Genomic DNA, 24,628 nt, shown 5'->3' with positions numbered 1-24,628 from the left:
AAAGTTCATACTAGACCTTAACTTAACTTCACTTCAGAATGACCAGCTAGTACCCAGACACATAAAGGCCTTTATCTATATTTGACTTCTGTAGTCCTCGATGTTCGGTCTTTGGTCTGGTCTGATACTCTGGCTCTGGCCTTCCTTCTGTTTGGTGGAATGATGGTCCTCTTCGTGGTGGCCGGTAGAGGTCACCGTTTTGTTGCTGTTGCGTGCTGCTGCAGAGAGAGCTTTTTAGGTGGTGCATAACCTGCTTGGATTTCACGCCCCTTTTGGGCGGCCTCTGGGTCATTGCCAATCAATTGATCGGGGTTCGATTACCCTGATCGATCAAGTCCAATCGGGCTGCGCATCGATTTTGGGGTGGACACTCCGAGCCCATGCCTGCAAGTGTTGGAGGCATGTAGGCTTTCCAAATAAGGAGTTTAGGTGCTACTATGTCTGGTAAACGAGTGTGATTTCTATTGTTCCTGGAGATGGCCTTTTTCCTGTGTATTGTGATGTCTAGGCTTCAGCTTGCTCATCAATGTTTATTTAAACTGCAGCCTGCTTGTCCTTTACTTGGCTAAATTTCCCAGCATCCTTTGCAGGACGCCATCTTAGGTGGCCATTTGGTCACATCAGGATGGTGAATGCTCAGCAATTGGCTGGAGGCAGGACTTCCATCCGCCCTTGGACGCAAGTCCCGTCCCAATCAAATTGGCCAACAGCTCTCCAGGCACTGCGCTTCAGTGACCGGACGAGATGCTCAGTCCTGGGACTGAAATTCAGTTAAAAGGGTACCAGGGCGGGTGGGTCGGGGATGTCCTAGGAGTCAGGAGTTGGAGAGTGTGATCTTTGTGTCAAGGAGTAGGCCAGGGGTTGGGGCCTTCCAATTGAGGCTCCCTTCCTTCCGGAGATCGAGGATGAAAATGATAACCACACTTTTGGCTGCCTTAAATTCTGCAATTCCCTCCCTAAGTGTCTCTCTGCCTTTGCCATGGTTTTCTCTTTTAAGATTCTATCAATCTATTTCTTGGATCAAATCTTGATTATCTGCCATAACATCACCCTATAAAGGGCTCTGACATATTTGTTTAATTCCCTTATTACTTTAAAGGTACTATGTAACTACAAGTGATTATGTTTCAGACTGCCAGCATTATTGTAAATGAAATGTTTCAATTTTGTTTTCTTTCAGATTCTCCAAAGCAATGGTGGTGGTATCACTGGTCTTGCTGGATTCTCAGTATTGTTGGGGTTTTCTGCATTCTTCTCGCACATGACCACTACACTGTGGATGTAGTGGTTGCATATTATATCACTACACGTCTTTTTTGGTGGTACCATACCATGGCCAACCAACAGGTAAATTCCTGCTTGTGGAATCGATATATTGGTAGCGTAGTTTATTCTTGGAATGTTTAAATAAAAGCTCAGCCTTGTAGGTATATAAATATTTGTCCTCTTTGAAATGCCAATTTTATGTGGGTCAATCCAGGCCTGATTCAGTCTCTATCCCAGCTCTGGACAAATTGGATAATGCTGATTTCTAAGAGAATGCTTGGGATGTTGTGCTTGTTTTCTGCTGTGGGATGTAAGCTGAATGGGCCAGAAACTGAAATGGCCCTGGTTTTGACCTTGCAGTGTAAATGCTGTACATCTGGTATAAGATATCCTACATTTAAACCAAGAATCCTTTAATTTTTTAAAAAAAATCTATTATCCACATATAATATGCATGATCAGTCACCTTAGCTCCCACTTGGGAAATCTTGATTTTTAATGTGTGCTGACTCTTTCACATGCTGCTACCACTGCACACACGGAGGGGAAGTGGGAGATTGAGAGCCAGAGAGAAGAGAGTATGACCTGGAGGGATGTGAATAGCAGTGGAGAGTCCAGAATAGAGCCGGATCCATCCCAGGAGCAGGTGAGCCTGCTCTCCCTGTAGTCCACCATATCATTTAGCGCAGCAATTCACAGTTAAGATGGCATTTGACTTTCAACCTCCCTTCTCAATAACCTAAAATTTCAATATATTTACATGATTGTGTACAGTAATATGTCTCCGGTGAAAATTTAAAATATGCAGCCACGCTGGCCAGAATTTGAAGATCGTGTTTGGGGCCAAGTGAGAAAATGCCGTATTGTTCTTTCAGTGAATGACCCTAATTACTCGTTCTAACAAGTGTATGTGTGAGCATTATTTATCGTTTAGATTTGGATTTATTGTCACGTGTACCGAGGCAGATTGGTCTATACATGAAAAACATAGGACATACGATAAATAGACAATGTAAATTAATGGACATAGACCTCGGGTGAAACATGCTGGATGTGGATGTACAAAAGTAGAGAAGATGTGTGGAGAGAACAGTTTAGTCCATAAAGAGGGTCATTCAGGAGTCTGGTAACAGCGGGGAAGAAACTGTTTTGGAATTTGTTAGTGCATGTTCTCAGACTTTTGTATCTTCTGCCCAATGGAAGAGTTCGGAAGAGAGAATAACCTGGGTGGGAGGAGTCTTTGATCATGCCACCCGCTTTCCCAACGCGGTGGGAGGTATAGACAGAGTCAATGAGTGAAAGGCGGTTTTCCGTGGTGGACTGGGCTATGTTCACAACCCTCTGTGGCTTCTTACGGTCTTGGGCTGAGCAGGTGCCATAGCAAGCTATGATGCAGCCAGATAGATGGCTTTCCATGGTGCATTTGTAAAAATTGGTGGGAGTCAATGTGGACATGCCGAATTACCTTATTTTCCTGAGGATGTATAGGTGCTATTATGTTTTCTTGGTCATGGCGCCGATGTGGGTGGACCAGGACAAGGTCATTGGTGATGTGCAAACATAGGAATTTGAAGTCGTCAACCATCTCCACCTCGGCACCATTGATGTAGACAGAGGGGTGTGTATGATACTTCGCTTCCTGAAGTCAATGATCAACTCCCTAGTTCTGCTGATGTTTAGGAGAGATTGTTGGCATTACACCACACAAATAGATTCTCTATCTCCCTCCTGTATTCTGATTCTTCGTTGTTCAAGATTGAGATCCAACTCGCTACAGTCGCGTCATCATCAAACTTGCAGATGGAGTTGGAGCCAAGTTTTGCCACACAGTCGTGTGTGTATAGGGAGCTAAGTGCACAGCCTTGTAGGGCCCCGCCATCGAAGACTACCGTAGAGGAGGTGTCGCTGTTTATCCTTACTGATTGTGGTCTATGGGCCAGGAAGTTGAAAATCCAGTTGCAGGGGGAGGGACCAAGTCCTAAGTTTGTAGTTTGGATATGAGCTTGGGATTATGGTGTTGAAGATGAAGACGGAGCTGTAGTCAATGAATAGGAGTCTGACGTAGGAGTCCATGTTGTCGAGATGCTCCAGGGTTGAGTGTAGCGCCAGGGAGATGGCAGCTGCTCTGGCGGTTTGCAAATTGCAGTGAATCAAGGCAGTTCTGGAAGTATGGAGTTGATGTGTCTCATGACTATCCTCTAAAAGCACTTCATTAAGATAAATGTCATAATGATAGATGATGGCACAGTGGTTAGCACTGCTGCCCCAGAGCTCCAGGGACCCGGGTTCAATTCCGTTCACGGGTGACTGCGGAGTTTGCACTTTCTCCTTCTGTCTGCGTAGATTTCATCCCACAGTCGGAAAATGCAGCTTAGGTGGCTTGGCCATGCTAAATTGCCCCTTGGTGTACAAAGGGTTCGATGATTTACTGGGTTACGGGCTAGGCTGGAGGCATGGGCTTGAGTAGGGTGCTCTTTCCATGGACCGGTGCAGACTCAAATGAGCCGAATGGCCTCCTTCTGCACTGTAAATTCCATGACCTATGTCAATGCCACTGGATGGTAGTCATTGAGGCACGCTGCCTGGTTCTTTTTTGGCACCGGTATGGTAGTGGCCGTCTTGAAGCAGATGGGAACCTCGGAGCTGAGTAGGGGTGGTTGAAGATGTGTGCAAACACACCCGCCGGTTGGTCTGTGAAGGATCGAAGTGCACAAACGGGGACTCCGTCAGGAGCCGTTGCTTTCCATGGGTTCACTTTCGAGAAGGCCGCACTGACTTCTGAAGCTGTGACGGTCGGTATGGGTATGTGTGAAGCTATTGGGGCAGTTGACAAAGGTTTGTTGGCTTCCTGCTCGAAATGAACATAGAATGCATTGAGTCATAGAATCATAGAATTTACAGTGTAGAAGGAGGCCATTTGGCCCATCAAGTCTGCACTGGCGCTTGGAAAGAGCACCCCGCTTGAGCCCACACCTCCACCCTATCTCTGTAACCCAGTAACCCTTTTTGTTTTGGGCACTAAGGGCAATTTTAACATTGCTAATCCACCTAATCTGCACATCTTTGGACTGTGGGAGGAAACCGGAGCACCCGGAGGAAACCCACGCAGACACGGGGAGAAGGTGCAGACTCCACACAGACAGTGACCCAGCCGGGAATCGAACTTGGGATCCCGGAACTGTGCAGCGACAGTGCTAACCACTGTGCTACCATGCAACCCGAGTTCATCGGGAGGCGTGCTCTGTTGCCAGAGATTCTACTCGGCTTTGCTTTGTAGCCCCGTTATATTTAAGCTTTGCCACACCGACAAGAGTCTGTGTCGTTAGCCTGGGACTCTAGTGTTGACTGGGATTGTCTCTTGGTGTCCCTGATGGCTTTGAGGAGGTAGTACTTGGATTTCTTGTGACGTCAGGGTCACCTGTCTTGAACACCTTAGACATGGACTTCAGTAGAGAGTGGACCTCCCTGTTAAACCATTTCCGGTTGGGGAACGCCATACTGCCTTCATTGGCGCGCCGTCTTCAACCCACTTAATGATGAAGTCTGTGACAGTGGTAGCATACTTGATGAGGTTGATCGCTGAGTTCTTGAATATGGACCTGTCCATTTGGTCTTTTTCCTTGTGAACATTTTGTGTTGAATTTGTATAAATGGTAAATATTTTTGGAAATATTGTTAACTTCTATTTGCTCCTTCCTTTGTCTCAAGCTCCTTTGAGGAAAAACATCTCTTTGGCAGGGTTGAAATGCTGCTCCCTCTACCTGTATGTCAAAAGTATGTCACTGCATTTCATCTCTGCAAAAGGATCTGGTTGTGATTGAGAATGCAACCCGCTGGGAACCAGGAGATATTTAGAATCATAGAAGTTTACAGCATGGAAACAGGCCCTTCGGCCCAACCAGTCCATGCCGCCCAGAAAACCAAAAGGAAGACTAGAACATTCAGCTTTTCCACGAGGATTTGAATGTCTGCTTGAGATAATCTAGCTACAAGGTTAGGTTAGAGAAGCTGCTGTAATTCTCCTTGGACCAAGCAGATTGAGAGGGAAATCTGATAGATGTGTACAAGAATCTGACAGGTTTAGGTAAGGTACACACAGAATAGCCGTTCCATTAGCTGAAAATACGAGGACTGGGGACACAGATTTAAGTTTTTGGACGAGAGATACAGGGGAGAGTATGGGAAATAACTCTTTACACAGCAAGTGGTAATGGCCTGGAACTCATTGCCAGCCACGGTGGTGGAAAGATTTCAAAAGGAAATTGGATGGGAACATCATGGAAAAATCTTGCAGGGCCACAGTCTCAGGACCGGGAAATGGAACTGACTGGATTATTCTAGGGAGCAATGGCATGGTGGTCAATCACAAACTCAGTGGTCGTCACTGCTGTCTCCTGTGTCATAATAAGTCTAAGACAATGACTCCAACACTGGTCCTCCTTCAATTTCTATAAAAGCACCTGGACTTGCATGAATAATTAAAAATAAAATATAACTTAATTTCTAACCTCTTCCACATTGTCCCCCTTCTTGCTTTCTTCTCCCACCTCACACCCCAAACCTTGACATACAAAATTGACATCATTGAGAGTCCCAATAACTTAGACCTTGCACATATTGTATATCTAATGGTACTTTAGGTTTAGGAATGAAAAGTAATGCAAAAGCATAATCTGATTTTAGTGACCAAGGAGATAAAAATTAAAGTACTTAAAAAAAAAAAAGAAATTTGAATGTCCCCTGCTGAGAGATTCTCTCAAAAACATTCTGGCAGATGAGCAGGGAGATGGTTAACTGGGTGTCAAACATTGGAAGATCCAGTGTATTGTTGCAACAGTTTACTTGATATAAAAGCTTCCTGTACGAAGAATATTTTGCAGAGATGGTGAAATGCAATGACATACTTTTGTACAGATAGAGGGAGTGACATTTCAACCCTGCTAAAGAGGTGTTTTTCCTCAAAGAAGTGTGGCAAAGGTCTAAGATAAGACAATTTTGTTGGCTTGGTGCATTCTCTTGATATAACACCTGACTTATACTTATCTGTTTACTTTTTGTAAATTGTTCCACAAGTATTATCTAATTAATATATTTACAAATCTTTCTTTTCAGGTATTAAAGGAGCCCTCCGAGACTAATTTTCTATCCCAAGTGTGGTGGTATAAATTCTTTCGGTTTTTGGAAAGCAACGTTCAAGTCATTGTACCTCGTACATATCATTTGCCACTTTCCTGGTCATCCATATCACGGTTCTTTGGTAGAAAAGTTCAATACAGCCGATTAGCAATGGATACATAGCACCAGATAATCTGAGGGACTGTGCAAAGTGCTGAAAATTCCTCGTGAGCTGATGCCATAGTGAACTTTCTGCTAACTCATGCCCTGCAACATTCACTTTTACTGACGTGTTCCAATTAACTGGTCAGCACTGTGATCTTTCCAAAGGACTATGTAGAACAAAAACGATTGACATGCACTGTATAATCTTTAGTTAATTGTCTTTTTGTCTTTGGTATATGCCATAAACACAAAATCACGTTCAATTGTATTTGATATTAACTGCATTAGTGGCAATTGTGTCCTGTCTGCTAGTGTTTTCTTTAGCATTTGTCCGCAAAGATGCCTGGGATAAATTGTATTTTTTTTCAATCAGAAATTCATCTTTAATGAGCCTTGCCCTAAAGACTGGGCTTAAAAGCCATTTTCTTAGATATGTTTAGATATTAAAGGTGGTTGATAAATAAGGATTGGGTTCTGTTTGCAAACAAACTCTGCATTTTGGAGTCAATGTGGCAAAAGCAACTTAAGTGCAAAAATGTTTTATAGCAATCATTCTTGTTATTTATGTTAAATGAATGTGGCAGTGCAAAAAAAAAATCTACACAAACAGTTTTTCAACTATTTAAAAGTGAGGTCTGCATATAATGGTGGACTCCTTTTATAGCAAGAATGAAATCAGCATTGGGTGGAAATTTTGACTGATATTGTTTGTTTTCTAGTGCCTTTTCTTGTCCTGATTGTATGGTCAGTAGGTGGTCTCAGATATAGTATATGAAAACTCCAAAAAGCCTATATGTATATTACCTTGAGTATTGAGTTAATAATTAACTGTTGCAGAATTGCAAAATGTAAGCTCAACAGTGAGCATTCAGTTTTGTAGTTAATGTTTGTGCACACTTTGTCTTGAATACTTTGAGATATTGGGTGCAAAATAAAAGAAAATGGTAATATTCAATTCATTAACTATGGGCATATCCTGTTAGATATATTACTGTACAGGTAAATTATTTTATTATATAAATGGGAAATACAACACAACAAATCTAATTGTTGTATTTCAACTTCCTTTTTACAGATTTTGCATTTTTCTTAAATATCAAGTCATAACATGAAAGCAAAAAAAAACGAATTTATGTGCAGAAGTTAATGCACTAGCAAAGTATCCATGCTCCTCTGACCCGTTAGTTGGTAAATCAGCTACAGAGATACTCTATTTCTATAAATTTTATTATATTTGTGCAAATAATGCATGTAGTCTCACCCAAATCAAAAGTCGTGAAAATGAAGTATCTATTTGCCAATATGAGAAATAGTTTTTTTATTGCAAATTATATGATCTCCATTCTGTATTTTGTGAAAAATGTTTTTTTCTGTAGTTTTGTGTATACACAAGGTGATATTTGTATTGTAAAACAATTATGGTGAAGGATGGAAAATAAAAAGCTTTAAATGTAAGCATTTTCTTTTCCTTCTGTAAAAGTGTTAATGCACCTTGGGAATCATTTCATAATGTGTTTCTGTTTTTTTTTTAAGTTGAGATCCTCTCGATGAATTCTCTCAGCCTTGTAATTAGTCAATTCCTTTTCATGACTGGGCCTTACTTTCACATGATCTTCGATGAGAAAAGGAATGGAGGGGAGTGAACAGACCGGACTCTGATCTCAGCACATGCATGATTATTGACTGCGGCAGCTATAAACTTTATCTAACAACTTCTATTTTGTTGGCTTTCCCTCCCACACTTTGTTGGAAAATGAGGATTTTTGATGCTGACGGTTTGGGATTCCCTCCAGCAGCAACGACCTTCACACTCAAAAGTTGCTTTACTGGATTTCTTTAAGTGGATTTGTAATCTTATCTTTCTCTTGCTCAAGCTGTAGGTTAGCACATTTGCTTCTGAGTGAGAATTCCCTATTCCAGACACCTGTGCACCTGAGGGTTCAATCCCTATTCCAGACACCTGTGCACAAAATCCAGGCTAAAACTGCAGTGCCATACTGTTAGAGGTGATGTGTTTTGCATGAGATGTTAAAATGAAATACCATCTGCTTCCAGGGTGGATCTAAAAGATCCCATGGTTCAATTTCATAAAGGAGCAAGGGAGTTATGCCTAATGTCCTTGCCAATATTTAGCCCTCAATCATCATCCCAAGAACAGATTAAAATGAAATGAAAATGAAAATTGCTTATTGTCACAAGTAGGCTTCAAATGAAGTTACTGTGAAAAGCCCCTATCTGGCCATTATCACATTATTTGTGGGAGGTTGCTATTCACTAAAAGGCTGCCCTTTTGTGCATTACAATAATGTGACAACCCTTTAAAGTACTTAATTGGATCTAAAGTGAGGAATGTTGGATCAGCCATGATCCTATTGAATGGCGGAGCAGGCCCGAGGGGCTGAGCAGCCTACTCCTGTTCCTATTTCTAATGGTCTTGTAGTCTTCATGTGTTGGAATATCTTGAGGTCATGAAAGGCATTATGTAAATCAAAGTTATTCTTTGTTCATGCACTCATTTAAATATGCTGTCTTTTCCTGATGCTGTGCGCATGTCTTATGCTCATCTCTTTATTTTCCCTCTGTCTCTAGGAAAATTGTACCTCTGCATTCTGCATATGCTAATAAAGAGTATGGGTCCCAATTTTAACTCGGCAAGTGGGAAGGTTCTGAATAAGCTAAAATCTCACCATTATCTTATTCATTTAAAGACTTCATTTTAATTTTTATAACACAGCTAATTGACTTTAAGACTTTGTACAAAATATACTAAGTTAACTCTTTAAAATATTTATGGAATTTTTCAAAACACCCAAATGCTATTAAAAGGAAGAATAAAATACACAAAAAACACATTTATCGTGTCACAATCGCTAAATATATTTTTGCCTCATTTTGTGATATTTTCTTCTAATGCCCAACTTTTAATTAATGATTTCCAGAGCACCACTGCTTATTTTTGCAAATGCATTTTTGATAGTGTTGCTCATGGTTCAGACAACGTTCAGTGAATTTTACCTGTTTTGCTTATTCCACATTGAACCCCCTTTTTCCTGTCTCCCCTGCCCCTTCCTATATTTGCGTATGTGATTTACTGATTCCAGAAAGCCATCAAGAAAGAAAAGGCTAATGGAATCCTGGGGCGAAATTCTCCTGAAACGGCGCGATGTCTGCCGACTGGTGCCCAAAACGGCGCCAATCAGACGAGCATCGCGCCGCCCCAAAGGTGCGGAATGCTCCGCATCTTTGGGGGCTGAGCCCCAAAATTGAGGTGCTAGGCCGACGCCGAAGGTATTTCAGCCCCGCCAGCTGGCGGAAACAGCCTTTGTTGCCCCGCCAGCTGGTGCGGAAATGACATCCCCGGGCGGAGCATGCGCGGGAGCGTCAGCGGCCGCTGACAAGTTTCCCACGCATGCGCAGTGGAGGGAGTCTCTTCCGCCTCCGCCATGGTGGAGACCGTGGCGAAGGCGGAAGGGAAAGAGTGCCCCCACCGCACAGGCCCGCCCGCGGATCGGTGGGCCCCGATCGCGGGCCAGGCCACTGTGGGGGCACCCCCCGGGGCCAGGACCCCAGAGCCCGCCCACACCGCCTTGTCCCGCCGTTCAAAAGGTGGTTTAATCCACGCCGGCGGGACAGGCAATTTATCGGCGGGGCTTCGGCCCATCCGGGCTGGAGAATCGAGGGGGGGGGGGGGCCAACCGGCGCAGCCCGATTCCCGCCCCCGCCGAATATCCGGTACCGGAGACTTCGGCAACCGGCGGGGGCGGGATTCACGGCAGCCCCCGGCGATTCTCCAACCCGGCGGGGGGTCGGAGAATGACGCCTGTGATCTTTATATTTAGAGGGCAGGAGTATAGGGATGTAAAAATTATGCTACAGCTTTACAAAACCCTGGTTAGACCCTACTTGGAGTACTGAGAGCAAATCTGGGCATTACACCTTAGGAAGGATATTTTGGCCTTGGAACGAGTGCAATGTAGGTTAACAAGAATGATACCTGGCCTGCAGGGGTAAAGTTATGAGAAGAGATTATATAAATTGGACCTCTTTTGTCTACAATTTAGAAGGGTGAGAGGCAATCTGAACGAAGTCTTCAAGATATTAACAGGAAAAGACAGGGTAGATAAAGATAAATTGTTTTCACTGGTTGAAGATTCATGGGGCCAGATTAGAATTTCAGGGGAGTTGTTAGGAAGCACTTCTACATACAATGGGTGGTAGAGGTTTGGAATTCTCTTCCACAAAATGCAATTGATGCTGGATCAGTTCATTTTAAATGATAGATCATTTTTTTGTTAAGCAAAGGTATTAAGGGATATGGGCCAAAGGCAGGGATATGGAGTTACGTCGCAGATCAGCCATGATCTCGTTGAATGACGGAGCAGGCTCAAGGGACTGAATGACCTGTTCCTATACTACACTTTTCTGCTAATGCTTGAACATGGGGCTAGAAGTGTAGATTTACGTAAAATTTACAGCACAGCCACAGAAGATTTGGCCCAATTCCGTTTATGCTCCATGTAAACTATAAAGGGATTGATTAAGAACAGCTAAATTGAGTACGACAGTCAGCTTGTGGGGAACATAAAAACTGACGCAAAACTTCTGTAGGTATGTGATGAGGAAAAGAGTGGTGAAGACAAATGTAAGCCCCTTACAGTCAGAAATGGGGAATATATAATAGGGCACAGTAATGGCTGACCAACTAAATCTGTACTTTGGTTCTGTCTTCATAAAGTAGGACACAAGTAACATACCAGAAATGTTGACGATCACAGGGTTTAGTGAAAGGGAGGAACTGAAGGAAATCGGTATGAGTAGGGAAATTGATGGGATTGAATGCTAATGAATCCCCAGGGCCTGATAATCTACATCAGAATATTGGAGGAAGTGACCCTAGAAATTGTGGATGCATTGGTGGTCGTCTTCCAGGATTCTACAGACTCTGGAACAGTTCCTATGGATTGGAGGGTAGCTAATGTAACCCCACTGTGGATAGAAAACAGGAGATGGTAAGACCAGTCAGCCTGATGTCAATAGCGGGGAAAATGACAAAAGATTTAATTGCAGAACACTTGGAAAGCATAGCAGGGTCGGACAGCGTCGGTATGGATTTACAAAAGGGAAATAGTGCTTGGTAAATTACTGGAATTCTTTGAGGATGTAACTGGCAGGGTTGACAAAGGGGAGCCAGTAGATGTGGTTTATTTGGGCTTTCAGAAGGCTTTCAGCATGTCCCACTTAATTGATCAGTGGAAAATAGAATCAAAGTGCATGGAATTGGGGTAGTGTATTGAGATGGTAGAAACTGGTTGGCAGACAAAGCAAAGTAAACGGGTCTTTTGCTGAATGGCAGATAGTGATTGGTGGGGTACCGCAGGGATCACTGCCAGGACCCCAGCTATTCACAATATAAATTGTCATTGAGGGAACTAGATGTATTATCTCCAAATTTGCAGATGAAGTCAAGCAGGGTGGGTGGGTGAGCTGTGAGGAGGATGCAAAGATCCTTCCATGTGATTTGGACAAGTTGATTGAGTGGGTAAATGCATGGCAGAAACAGTGTAATGTGGATAAATATGAGATTATGGGGCTGATTTAGCAGTGGGCTAAACAGCTGGCTTATAAAGCAGAACAAGGCCAGCAGCGCGTGTTCAATTCCTGTACCAGCCTCCCTGAACAGGCGCTGGAATGTGACGACTAGCGTCTTTTCACAGTAACTTGTGACAAGCGATTTTCATTTCATTTATCGGGGCTGGTTTAGCACACTGGGCTAAATCGCTGGCTTTTAAAGCAGACCAAGGCAGGCCAGCAGCGCGGTTCAATTCCCGTACCAGCCTCTCCGAGCAGGCACCGGAATGTGGTGACTAGGGGCTTTTCACAGAAACTTCATTTCATTTCATTTCATTATCCACTTTGGTAGCAAACACGGGAGGGCAGATTCTTATCTGAATGGCTATAGATTGAGAGAAGAGAATGTGCAAAGAGACCTGGGTGTCCTTGTACACCAGTCACCGAAAGTGAGCATGCAGGTGCAGCAGGCGGTAAAGAAGGCAAATGGTATGTTTATAATAATCTTTGTCACATGTAGGCTTACATTAACATTGCAATGAAGTTACTGTGAAAAGCCCCTGGTCGCCACATTCCGGCGCCTGTTCAGGTGCACAGAGGGAGAATTCAGAATATCCAATTCACCGAACAGCACGTCTTTTGGGACTTGTGGGAGGAAACCCACGCAGACGGAGAGAACGTGCAGACTCCACACAGACAGCGACCCAAGCTGGGATCCTGGAGCTATGAAGCAACAGTGCTAACCACTGTGCTGCCGTGCCGCTCCCATTCATTGTGTGAGGATTTGAGTGCAGGAACAAGACTGTCTTGCTGCAGTTTGCAGGGCCTTGGTGAGACCACACCTGGAATCTGGTTTTGGGCTCCTTACCTGAGAAAGGATGTTCTTTCTATGGAATATATTGGAGTTTATCAGACTGATTCCTGGGATGGCGGAACTGATGTATGAGAAGAGATTGAGTCGGTTAGGATTATGTTTACTTGGAGTTTCGGAGAATGGGGTGGAATCTCCTAAATTTATAAAATTCTAACGGGAGTAAACAGTTCTCCTTTTGATCTGCTTTGTTCACAATTTTGTTATTTTATTATTTTTGGTCCATAGACCCATATTCAGAATGTGCCTTTAAGCAGAGAACTTGACTGGAACCAGTCTGCAAGTCGTGTTCCAGGTTTTGTTTTTTGGAGAGGAGCAAACACATTCGTTGGCACCAGGTGATTCTTAAGAAGCAGCTTTTGAAGAAGTCTGTTTGGCTGGCTGGCTGACAACTTGTGATTGACCAGGGACAGTGTTCTGGCTGACAAGCAGCGATTGATTCAGAAGTAATTAGATCTTGAAAGGAGAAGGAACTCTCTTGCTGCTGAAGTAAAGAACTGCTTTATTGTTCTAAACCAATGAGTACATCTGTACTACATAGTTGAAATGATCTTGAATCTACAGAGAACACCATCTCGAGACCAGAAGGAAGAAATATCAAAACAAAAGATTGAACTTCTGAAAGACTTATTTTCTCCGCGCTCCACCACCCTTTCCCTCTAGGTTATGTGTGTGTGTGTATATATAGAGTGTGGCAGGTAGAAATGTGCATTTGGTAGCTGGGGGGAGGAGGGGGGATGCTGAGAGCATCAAGGGATACCTAGAGGATAGTATGGGGGGGCTGGAGCATAGGTTGTCGCTGTATACGGATGACTTGCTCTATATTTCGGACCCTTTGGAAGGTATTGGGGGGATTATGAGGAATTTGGCAGTTCTCGGGGTATAAATTGAACATGGGGAACACAAGGTCTTTCTGATCCAGGTGAGGGGGCAGGAGAAGAGGCTGGGGAAGTTGTTGTTTAGGGTGGGGGAGGAACTTTCGGTGCTTGGGCATTCAGGTGGCACGGGGATGGGAGCAGCTGCACAAGCTGAATCTGGTTCGGTTGGTGGAACAGATGAAGGGGGATTTTAGAAGGTGGGATGGATATAATCGGTGAAGATGACGGTCCTCTCGTGTTCAGAACCTCTCAATTTTTATTCCTAAGGCTTTTTTCAGGAGGATGAATGTGGTGATTTCAGGGTTTGTTTGGGTGGGTAAAACCCTGCAGGTGGAGAAGGTGCTGCTGGTGGGGGGGGGGGGGGCGGGTTGGCTCGCCCGAACTTCATGAATTATTACTGGCGGCCAACATAGCTATGGTTTGGAAATGGGTAGTGGGGGAGAGGTCGGTATGGGAATTGATGGAGGCAGCCTCTTGTAAAGACACTCTGATTCAGCACCATTCGTGACTTCTCAGATATTGAAGCAGTCCATTTTCAAACCTGAACAATATCCAACTTGGGCTGACAAGTGGCAAGGTATATTAACGCCACACAAGTGCCAGGTAGTGACCATCTCCAACAGGAGAAAACCTAACCATCACCCCTTATAATCCAATGGCATTAACATCACTGAATCCCCAACCATCAATATCCTGATAATTACCATTGACCAGAAACTGAATTGGACTAGCCATATAAATACTATGGCTACAAGAGCAGGTCAGAGGCTTGAACTCCTCTGGCAAGTAACTTACCTCCTGATTCATCAAAGCCTTTCACAATCTACAAGACACAAGTGAGGAGTGTGATGGAATACTCTCCACTTGTCTGGATGAGTGCAGCTCCAACAACACTCAAGCCACTCAACACTGTCCAGGGCAAAACAGCCTATGCAATTGGCACCCCTTCCGTAAATATTCACTCCCTCCACCACCAATGAACAGTGGTAGCAGTGTGTACCTTCTACAAGATGCACTGTAAGAACTCACCAAGGTTCTTTCGACAACACTTTCCAAATCCATGACTACTACAATCTAGAAGGACAAGAACGGCAGATACTTGGGACCCCACCACCTGGAGATTCCCCTCCAAGTCACTCACCATCCTTTACTATCGCTGGTTCAAAATTCTGGAACACCCTCCCCAACAGCACTGTGGGTGTACATGCAACACATGGGCTGCCGCTGTTCAAAAAGGCAGCTCATCACCACTTTCTCAAGGGCAATTAGGAATAAATAAATGCTGGCCTAGTTTGTGACACCCATATTCCTTGAATGAATAAAAAAATGGCAGTTACTGAAGGGAATTACAACCGAGTTGTTCAAAAATAATTTGCATTAGATCGCAGAGAAACTGTATATGAGTGGGTTATATTTATTATCACTCAGCCTGCAGTTGCAACAGGAGGTAATTTAATAATAAAATGACCTTTGACTGGAAAAATGCTTATTAGAACTGTATTAATTAAAATAAAATATCTTCACCATTTTGGAAGAAACCTTTGAATGCACTCATGATTATCTTTGTAAAACTGAGCAATTGATTTGGCCTCTGAGTCAAATGGACTACATTGTCTGCTTGTTTATTTCCTAATTCTTTGTTGCTTTTGATTGGGAAGTGCAGGACAGAAGGTTGCAGACTGTATAGTATGTAAGCAGAATTGAACTGGTGTTTTAAACCCTTGATACAACTGCACATTTACATTACTTATTCTGTTGATGTCAAAGAGACAACATTGGCAAAGATTCAAATATGTTTAATCATTTTTCAGATATATTGAATGATGTAAGTTTTAAAAAAAACCATCTCTGCAGGTGGGCCCAGGCATAAAAGTGAGGGTGTAAGTGATAGCTTTTTTTAACTGCCTTTTAATGCAACATGAATGGTGAAGATATTTTATTTTAATGCATCATGAAATAATTTTGAATGTAAGCATTTTAATATATTGCAATTTACTGTATTGAGTATTTCGGATGCTTTTCCCGCACACCAAATGTTAAACTGAAGGGAAGTCCTTCTAATTGAAAAGATATGAATATCAGAAAAAAACCCTCATTGGATTTCAAAGGTTGCCCTCCTATTTCAAAGTGCAATTAGTGGGTTTGTACCCATCATTCCCATACAGAGAGCTCAAAATGTTGATCAGGTTGCTAGCAGGTGCAAGAAAAGGACAAAAATTGGTAGCTGATCTTGTCTTGTTAAAGTCATAGTTAAATTACTGGAAACCAAGAATAGATTAGCAGCCTTTGTATATGGTTGAAAACAGTTCATAGAGCAGAGAAGACTGTTGAGTAATTTGAGGAAGTTCAGTATAACCCATGTTAACAAGCATGTCTGAACCAGTTTATTTTCCTCCCCAATTTAGTGGATTTTTGGAGGGCGGGGTCAATATTAGTCAATGAAATATTTTTCTATGTTATCATTCAGCCTGTGCACCTAGCATTTCTTAGCCAGATTCAAAATGGTGATAGAATATGTGGATCGATCATGCAAAATTAAACATCCCAGAGACAAATAACTCAAATATAGATCCTATCCCAAACATAGCAAGATGCATAATTGATATGTTATGTGCAATTTCGAATATTCTGCTTTTGAAAGGACAACAAGGATGATTTTACAGAAACCTCAACTGTTCTTCACAGCAGTTACAAAAAAAAGAATAAAAGCTTTTAAAACATTAGAAATTATTGATGAAGATGGAAACTTGATTATGTTAGGCTATGATTACAGTACAACGCGTGAGGCAAAATTAAACTTCAGCAAGACTTGAAAGATGCCTGCTCATACCACCTTGCCCTGGATATTTAAAAGAGTCTTCTAAATGGAGAGAGCAGTAACGTTTGTATTCTAAATGAAGAGAGCAGTAAAGTTTGTATTCTAAATGGAACAAGCAGTAGTTTGTATTCTAAATGGAGAGAGCAGTAAAGTTTGTATTCTAAATGGAGCAAGCAGTAAAGTTTGTATTCTAAATGGAGCAAGCAGTAAAGTTTGCATTCTAAATGAAGAGAGCAGTAAAGTTTGTATTCTAAATGAAGAGAGCAGTAAAGTTTGTATTCTAAATGGAGCAAGCAGTAAAGTTTGTATTCTAAATGGAGAGAGCAGTACAGTTTGTATTCTAAATGGAGCAAGCAGTAAAGTTTGTATTCTAAATGGAGCAAGCAGCAAAGTTTGTATTCTAAATGGAGAGAGCGATAAAGTTTGTAATCTAAATGGAGAGAGCAGTAAAGTTTGTATTCTAAATGGAGAGAGCAGTAAAGTTTGTATTCTAAATGGAACGAGCAGTAAAGTTTGTATTCTAAATGGAGAGAGCAGTAAAGTTTGTATTCTAAATGGAGCAAGCAGTAAAGTTTGTATTCTAAATGGAGCAAGCAGTAAAGTTTGTATTCTAAATGGAGCAAGCAGTAAAGTTTGCATTCTAAATGGAGAGAGCGGTAAAGTTTGTATTCTAAATGGAGAGAGCGGTAAAGTTTGTATTCTGCAACTGACTGCATATCTTTGGAATAAGAATGGAGGTGATTGAAAATGGTGTCCTGAACTACTGTAAATTTGAAGGATGGTGAATGGACCCAAGATGGATACTGTAGGATGATGGCTGCATTTAATTTTGTACAATGTACATGTAAATACCAATTAAATTTTTTAAATTTAAGATACTTAGTTAACATGGAAAATATATTTTTATCTTTATAAGGGCAGCACGTTAGCATAAGTGGATAGCACTCTGGCTTCACAGCACAGAGTCCCAGGTTCGATTACCTGCTGGGTCACTGTCTGTGCGGAGTCTGCACGTCCTCCCCGTGTGTGCGTGGGTTTCCTCCGGGTGCTCCGGTTTCCTCCCACAGTCCAAAGACTTGCAGGTTAGATGGATTGGCCATAATAAATTGCCCTCAGTGACCAAAAAAGGTTAGGATGGGTTATTGGGTTACGGGGATAGGGTGGAAGTGAGGGCTTAAGGGGTCGGTGCAGATTCGATGGGCCGAATGGCCTCCTTCGGCACTGTATGCTCTATGTTTTAAGTTCTATCTTAAGTTGGAATCTAGGCCTCAAAAGGTGAAAGGACAGAGTTGATTTTTTTACTTGATACTACAGGCTAGTTGTTATTGCAGCGGCCCACAGTACCTGGTTCAAACTCCACACTATTGCAGCCAATGCTGCTTATTAGATTTTGGTAATATTACTGCAACCGTAATATTCTTTAACATTGCATAAGCTAAATAACACCTGACATGGGGGCACCAGCTATTTTGTTGAGCATTCGTAAGTTTAAAGTTTAAGATGAGGAGGGATGTGATAAAATATATAGGAAGAAAAACAAAGGTCTTGGTGGGGACTGCTGTGCTCCTTGTTCAAGAATAGAACAGTGTGGCCACAGTATGACTAATATCACAGAGCTACAGATAAAACAAATAATTCCTGCATACCCTGACTTGTCTCTCCTTCCCACCTCAACCATTCTCTCTTTTAACTGCTACTTTGCTGGGGTTTTTCTTGCAGAATCTAATCCTTAAAATTTTTTTTAAAATTCTTGACTTATACTGTGCTTGATTAAATGCCAATTTTGAAGACTAAATGGCCTTGAATAAATCCAAATACAAGGTTTGGTACAGTTGTGCCCTGAATGAGTAAACCTGTAGGGAGTCCCACTGTATGTTTGCATGAAAGCGAATGTAGCATGCGCAGTAACTTTATCCTCGCTTTCCAACCTCTGTTATGGGTTTTCCGCCTCGTTATCGCCAGTTTGTGATCACTGAGACGCTTGATTCATTGATTGATTGCTTTATTGTCAGATGCACCGAAGTACAGTGAAAAGTATTTTATGCGGCTAAGGGAACATACACAGTACGTACATAGTAGACAAAAAGAATAATCGACAGATTACGTTGACAAATAGTGATTGGTTACAGTGCGAACCAAGGGCCAAACAAAGCTTCTTCCAGCTTCTGCAACTGTTTTTATATTGTAGATTTTCTTCATTCTTGCGAACAATTGTTGTATGACTATTTCCGCACCCATATGCTGTAGGCAGCCAGCTTTTTGAGACCCTAGTGGACTCTTACTTTGGTTAAAGAATGTTTGAAATGTATCAGTCTTGAACTCCTTAAATGATGATTTTTTGAGTTTCCTGGCACATATCTGATGTAAAGTTTGATGAATTCTGTAGGTCAGGTTCAGATGTTAAATTACTTTGTCCAGTGTTCCAGTGGTTGTCTTAAGTTATTGTAAACGTGTTGGTTGTTAATGCAGCTGCATTCCCCCTTATTTACTGCACAGATAGGATCAATGCCTCCAAATGGAACAATTCTACTTTTTCTGTTTATCCTCAAATTTCTATGCATTTCTATTGGAGTAAACACAGTCTAAGATACAACACCAGGAGTAGCGAACAAAGTTAAGGAAGAACAGACAAAAATAAGAAGGGTGAAATCTTGATAATACTTCAAGACAAGGACATGTGACTGATGACAAACTATCTCCAAATGTGCAGTCAGAAAAACAAAACAATTGAGAAACTAATATCTGTGGGGGAGAGGTGTGTGTGAAATATTTATATCTTGAATATTATTAAGAATCTTCTTCTTTCAGAGAAGAAAATTTCACTCTCTTTAAAAAACAGTTTAAAATGTAGGTTATCTAAAGCCTTAAATTCACTCTCAGGGTACAATTTGATCTTGCGGTTTGGTAACCTTTTGGGAAAAGCTTTCAAAATGGCACGAAGAAACCTGTGACAGAAAATTCACACAAAGTCGTGAATGTGTGCTAAGATTCCAAATCAGATGGGTCAATGACATCTTGAGTTTATCCTTATTGGACGTTGACATCCCAGAGATAAGTCATGTATCACGTTATCACACTGGTGGAAGTCTGTACCTTCTCCCTTAGCATACAGCTCAGCAGAATTGCACAATATACTCAGTTTACCAACCCGATCATGCAACATCTCACCTGAGTTATAAGAAGACAAAGCACAATAACTTCAGTGTGGTGGTATTAAAAAAAAATGCAGTTCAAGCTTAATTTTGTCTTAGTTTGTACATGTTTACCCCGATTCAGAATGCAAGGTGAATGCACCATCAAGCCATCGATATATGTATGTTTGATTTTTTCACGAATTTTTTTTAAATCATTTACAAGATATGAAAATTATTCCCTTCCTTTGGACTAGTTGAAAGTCCACTGCATTGACAGTTGATGGGTCTCTGTTTGTGCTCTCATTACCAAATGTTATCTAATCAATTTCAGAGCAATGTGCAGTTGCTTGGTGGGAATGTTTGACGTGTCTCAAGTGTTGAAGCTTTGCCACCGTGGTGCTTGCAGTTGAAATAAATGGTTCACCGTGAAGGTAAGATTACTATTGATTAACATGTATAGATTTTACAAGCTAGTGGTCTTGGGCAAAACCATTGACTTTACTCTGGCCTACAAATGAGTCTGACTGAGCAGAAGTAAAACAGATGAATGAAAATCATAAGAGGACAATTCATGGCAAATGAATGGGCATTTTAAATTTTATTTTACAATGAATGGTTGCCTGACCTATTTTGGGGATTTCATTCTTACTCAATCTGTCAATTTTAGTGTTCTAGAATGACAGGTCAGCGCCTCTTAACGGGGAGATTTACAAATGTCATTGACACTATTAGCTACAAATGCCTGAGACACTGCAAGCCTTCAACTGACTTTTGCACTCTAGTATTGCAATTGTGCTTGGATCAGGTCTTTTGGAATGATCCGCTCTCCGGAATTCTTTAATTAGAGCTTGATCATCTGGTTATGATTTGTTTCGATCAGGCACTAGTTTTGCCCCAGATTATTTTCTGGGCTCTGTGTTTTCAGGCAACGCATTTGTGAGAGTCATTGCTCTCAAATGTTGAGAGTGTAAACATATGCTCTGGTACATACATAAAGCAGCATCAGGGTAAAGTGGAACTGCTAAACCTACTGGATCTACCCAGTGCTCAGAAGTAGCAGAATTTATTCCAGGCTTTATTTTTGGCTTGAACTGCCAAATAAATTGATGTGCAAGAGAATAAATAATATATATTTCCAGTAATGGATAACATCAATTCCTAATAAAAGAAAGATAATGATTTATATAATTAACTTCCTTGGGCAAAAATATTTTTGTACAGTTACCTGCTCATGCAGTTAGTCTCAGTAATGGAGACCATGATAACTATTGTAGACTGTTCTAAAAACTACCTTGTTCACGAATGCCCTTGAGGGAGAGAAATCTGCCACCTTTTCCGGGTCTGGCCTGTATGTGACCCTAGACCCACAGCAATGGGTATGATATAGATGGGATTGCGGGGACATGGCTTCAGGGTGACCAGGGATGGGAGTGGAACATTCAGGGTTATTCAATATTTAAGAAAGACGGACAAAAAGGAAAAGGTGGTGGAGTCGCATTGCTGGTTAAAGAGGAGAAATATTGTAACCCCACTATTTAAAAAGGAAGGTAGAGAGAAAACAAGGAATTATAGACCAGTAAGCCTGATGTTATTTGTGGGAAAAATTCTAGAATCTATTATCAAAGATTTAATAGCAGAGCAGTTAGAAAACAATGGCAGGATTGGACAGAGTCAGCATGGTTTTGTGAAATCATGCTTGACAAATGTACTGGAATTCTTCACAGGTGTAACTAGTAGAGCTGATGAAGGGGAGCCAGTGGATATGGTTTATTTGGACTTTCAGAAGACTTTCAACAAGGTCCCATATAAGACATTAGCATGTAAAATAAAAGCACATGGGATTAGGATTAGTGTTTTTCAAAGTGTTTTCCTGGGACCCACTTTTACCATCCAGCCGACCTTCGCGACAAGCGCCACATTTGCTTATCTTTATTGTGAAAGGGGAGCCTGCTTGGTTCTCACGATCTCACTTGAATCAAGTGAAAAGGAGGTGAAGATAATGCACATATCAGGTGCAGACTTCAGCTGGTTCCTTTGTGCCGTCTTCATCTTGACAAAAATGAAAAATCTAGCCTTGCACATGTAGGTCCTCATGAAGGACAAAACCATACCTGCCAGAAATTCCCATTTCTCACATTGAAGTTCTCTTCCTTTCACTTTATGATTCCAGAGAATCATAGAGCAAGTTGAGTTGGCAATATTATTGATAGACACAGACCAACATCAACGACATCAATGTGCTGCTGCACATGGCCAGGATCAGAGCCCTGCAGAGGAGGGCAAGGTTGGGCCAAAGGTACCTGATGACATATCTCAGCTGCTCCTGCCACTTCTGAGGTCAGGGATCCTGGTGTTTTTCTCCACCAACATCCGAAGTGGACAGGGTCTCAACATATTTCCAGCCCTTAGCATCTTAATCGCCAGAGATGAGTGGCAGACCTGAGAGGCCTGAATGGTGGTTAGATACATAGATACATATGTTGTGTGGGGGGAGGGGTTTGTGTTATCTTTCATGGATGGGGGATGGGGGGGCGGGGGGGGGGGGGGGATGCAGCGGCTCATCTTTACTGCGTCTCCAGGTGGTGGTAGGTCAGAGAGACAAAGCGCTGCCATTCTCCACAGGGATGAAGTGCTGAATGTGCTTGGGGGTTTGTAGAGCATGTTGCCATGAAATCACGGAGGATCTGCATGGGTAAATGTGGCGGTATTTATTAGGGGTAGTACGGTACCTGTGATGCCGAGAGGCTATTGGTAGACAGACACTGGGTCCTGATTGGATCGGCCACCTGCTGGCTCCACCCAGTAAGGCAGAGTACAAGAAACCGGGTTCTCCCAGCAGCCGCATTCTGTCACTGAGCTGCTGGGGAACAAGTCTGCTTAATAAAGCCTTTGATTGACTTCATCTCTTCTCGTCTCATGAGTAATTGATTGTGCTACAATGGTGAACAAAATGATTTTTAATACAAGTGCAATGTAGCAATAGTGAGTTATCTCTACACCTGTGAGTTCACCTGTGCCCACTAGGTGTCTACATTTTCTTACTCTTCCTCACCCTCCCGCTACGTCTAGGTGTATCCCAGGATTCACAGCTAGGTTTAGAAGGTCTGCTACATTCCACATCCTGCTGCTTGTGATGACCTTGACAGGCATCCCTTGGGGGGGGGGGCCTGGACCTTGAGGGTTGGGCCTACTTTCATACTGCACGGGAGTTTCAGTGCTACCCTCCCCGATGTCCAGGGCTAGAGGGAGGATGTCAGAATGACTGGACACCCCCAGGGTCTCCTGGGTATATATCCACGGGCTTCGCTCCTGCTGTTTCTCTTCCCTTCGAGTGTCTCGGGATCCCTGTGCTCCTCCGTGGAATACAGGGGCAGCTGGAATGAGATCCAGAAGCCCTGCCGTCCTCTGGCATTGACACTCGTGGATTCCCACTAGTGCCTGCACCATGGAGCTCATGTCCTCAGCCATGAAGGTCATGAGCTGAACCATGGAGCATGCAACCCCCATCATGAAGTACACATCCTGCACCAGGGCTCCACTGTGGATGTTACCCTCGCAGTGTTGCCCTCATTGCGTTCGGATCATCACCTCGAACAGAAGGCAATGGGTCTCCTCCAGTCAGCCTTACAGTCTGAGAATGGATGCTGTCATCCCTTCCTGATTCTTGCGACTCTGCCTTTGCAGTTCCAACAGCTCTTCGACATCTGTACCCAGGGTCACGTCATTAACCTGGGGTGCAGGGCACCTGCATCCCTCTGAGTGCCAGATCCCTGGGATGTCCCTGCCTCCACCTGCTGTGGATCATCAGCTGTGAGGTGCTCACCAATGAATGCCCCAGAAATCTGCTTACTAGTTATTCCCAGGAGGTGTGAGTATCTTCGCTGGTGGAGTGTGCGGGCGACAGCTGGGTTTCCTCAGAGCTGCTCGGGTCTGTGGTGTCCAGAGTCATGAGGATGGTGCGGGCTGGTCAACTGATTGATCTGCAATGGAAGGGAGATGTCAGTAGTGCAACATAGGGAAAAATTGATGGGAGAAAGTTAACACATGTGAGGCTTGAACCATGACTATGTCTTGAGGGTTCTCACTTTTGTCTGCTGCCCCCACTGCACCCTCTATGTGGGCATGACTCCGGGTGGCTGAGCCCATTCACGTTGGTTATGCTCGGGTTTATCATGCAGTAAGACAGATGGGGAAACTGCAGGTGGGAGTCCTGCCAGTTCAGATGGTGATGAAGTCTGGCATGCGTGGGACGTGAGTGAGAGCAGGGATGCAAGGAGCAGATTAGCTACTGGTGGAACTTGAGGAGTTGGGGGGGGGCAGGAGAGAGACGACCACATGATTGGTGTTGGGAGTGTATGAAGGGAATGTGTGAGGGTCAGCAGGAGACATGAAACGGCAGACATAGCCTGGCCACATGAAGAAGATCATTCATCTTCTTGCGGTGCTGTTACCCCGTCCTGTTCTGTAGCAAGCTGGCATTCACTAAGGCTGCCACTTGCCTCCCATGATGTGGAGATGCCGGCGTTGGACTGGGGTGAGCACAGTACGAAGTCTTACAACACCAGGTTAAAGTCCAACAGGTTTGTTTCGATGTCACTAGCTTTCGGAGCGCTGCTCCTTCCTCAGGTGAATGCAGAGGTCTGTTCCAGAAATACATATATAGACAAATTCAAAGATGCCAAACAATGCTAGGAATGCGAGCATTAGCAGGTGATTAAATCTTTACAGATCCAGAGATGGGGTAACCCCAGGTTAAAGAGGTGTGAATTGTATCAAGCCAGGACAGTTGGTAGGATTTTGCAGGCCAGATGGT

General features: G+C 42.9%; 2 protein-coding genes across 4 annotated transcripts in view; both read left to right on the top strand.

Moving 5' to 3' along the window:
- The window catches only part of sgms1b (sphingomyelin synthase 1b), a 145,375-nt gene extending 137,374 nt beyond the window's left edge, over positions 1–8,001 (top strand). For all 3 annotated transcript variants that reach the window (XM_072478946.1, XM_072478945.1, XM_072478947.1), the window contains 2 exons: positions 1,181–1,347; positions 6,379–8,001. In XM_072478946.1, coding sequence (XP_072335047.1) covers positions 1,181–1,347; positions 6,379–6,564 — 353 coding nt within the window. In that variant the 3' untranslated portion in view covers positions 6,565–8,001. The remainder of the gene's footprint in view (positions 1–1,180; positions 1,348–6,378) is intronic.
- A 12,157-nt stretch (positions 8,002–20,158) lies between these two features.
- asah2 (N-acylsphingosine amidohydrolase 2) overlaps positions 20,159–24,628 on the top strand; it is a 203,646-nt gene continuing 199,176 nt past the window's right edge. Inside the window, exon 1 of the mRNA XM_072478944.1 lies at positions 20,159–20,246. Coding sequence (XP_072335045.1) covers positions 20,231–20,246 — 16 coding nt within the window. The 5' untranslated portion in view covers positions 20,159–20,230. The remainder of the gene's footprint in view (positions 20,247–24,628) is intronic.

The sequence above is a fragment of the Scyliorhinus torazame genome, chromosome 16 (assembly GCF_047496885.1).
Source record: "Scyliorhinus torazame isolate Kashiwa2021f chromosome 16, sScyTor2.1, whole genome shotgun sequence".
NCBI lineage: Eukaryota > Metazoa > Chordata > Chondrichthyes > Carcharhiniformes > Scyliorhinidae > Scyliorhinus > Scyliorhinus torazame.
Note: the sequence above shows the minus strand (reverse complement) of the source record. Positions and strands in the feature narration are given on the sequence as shown.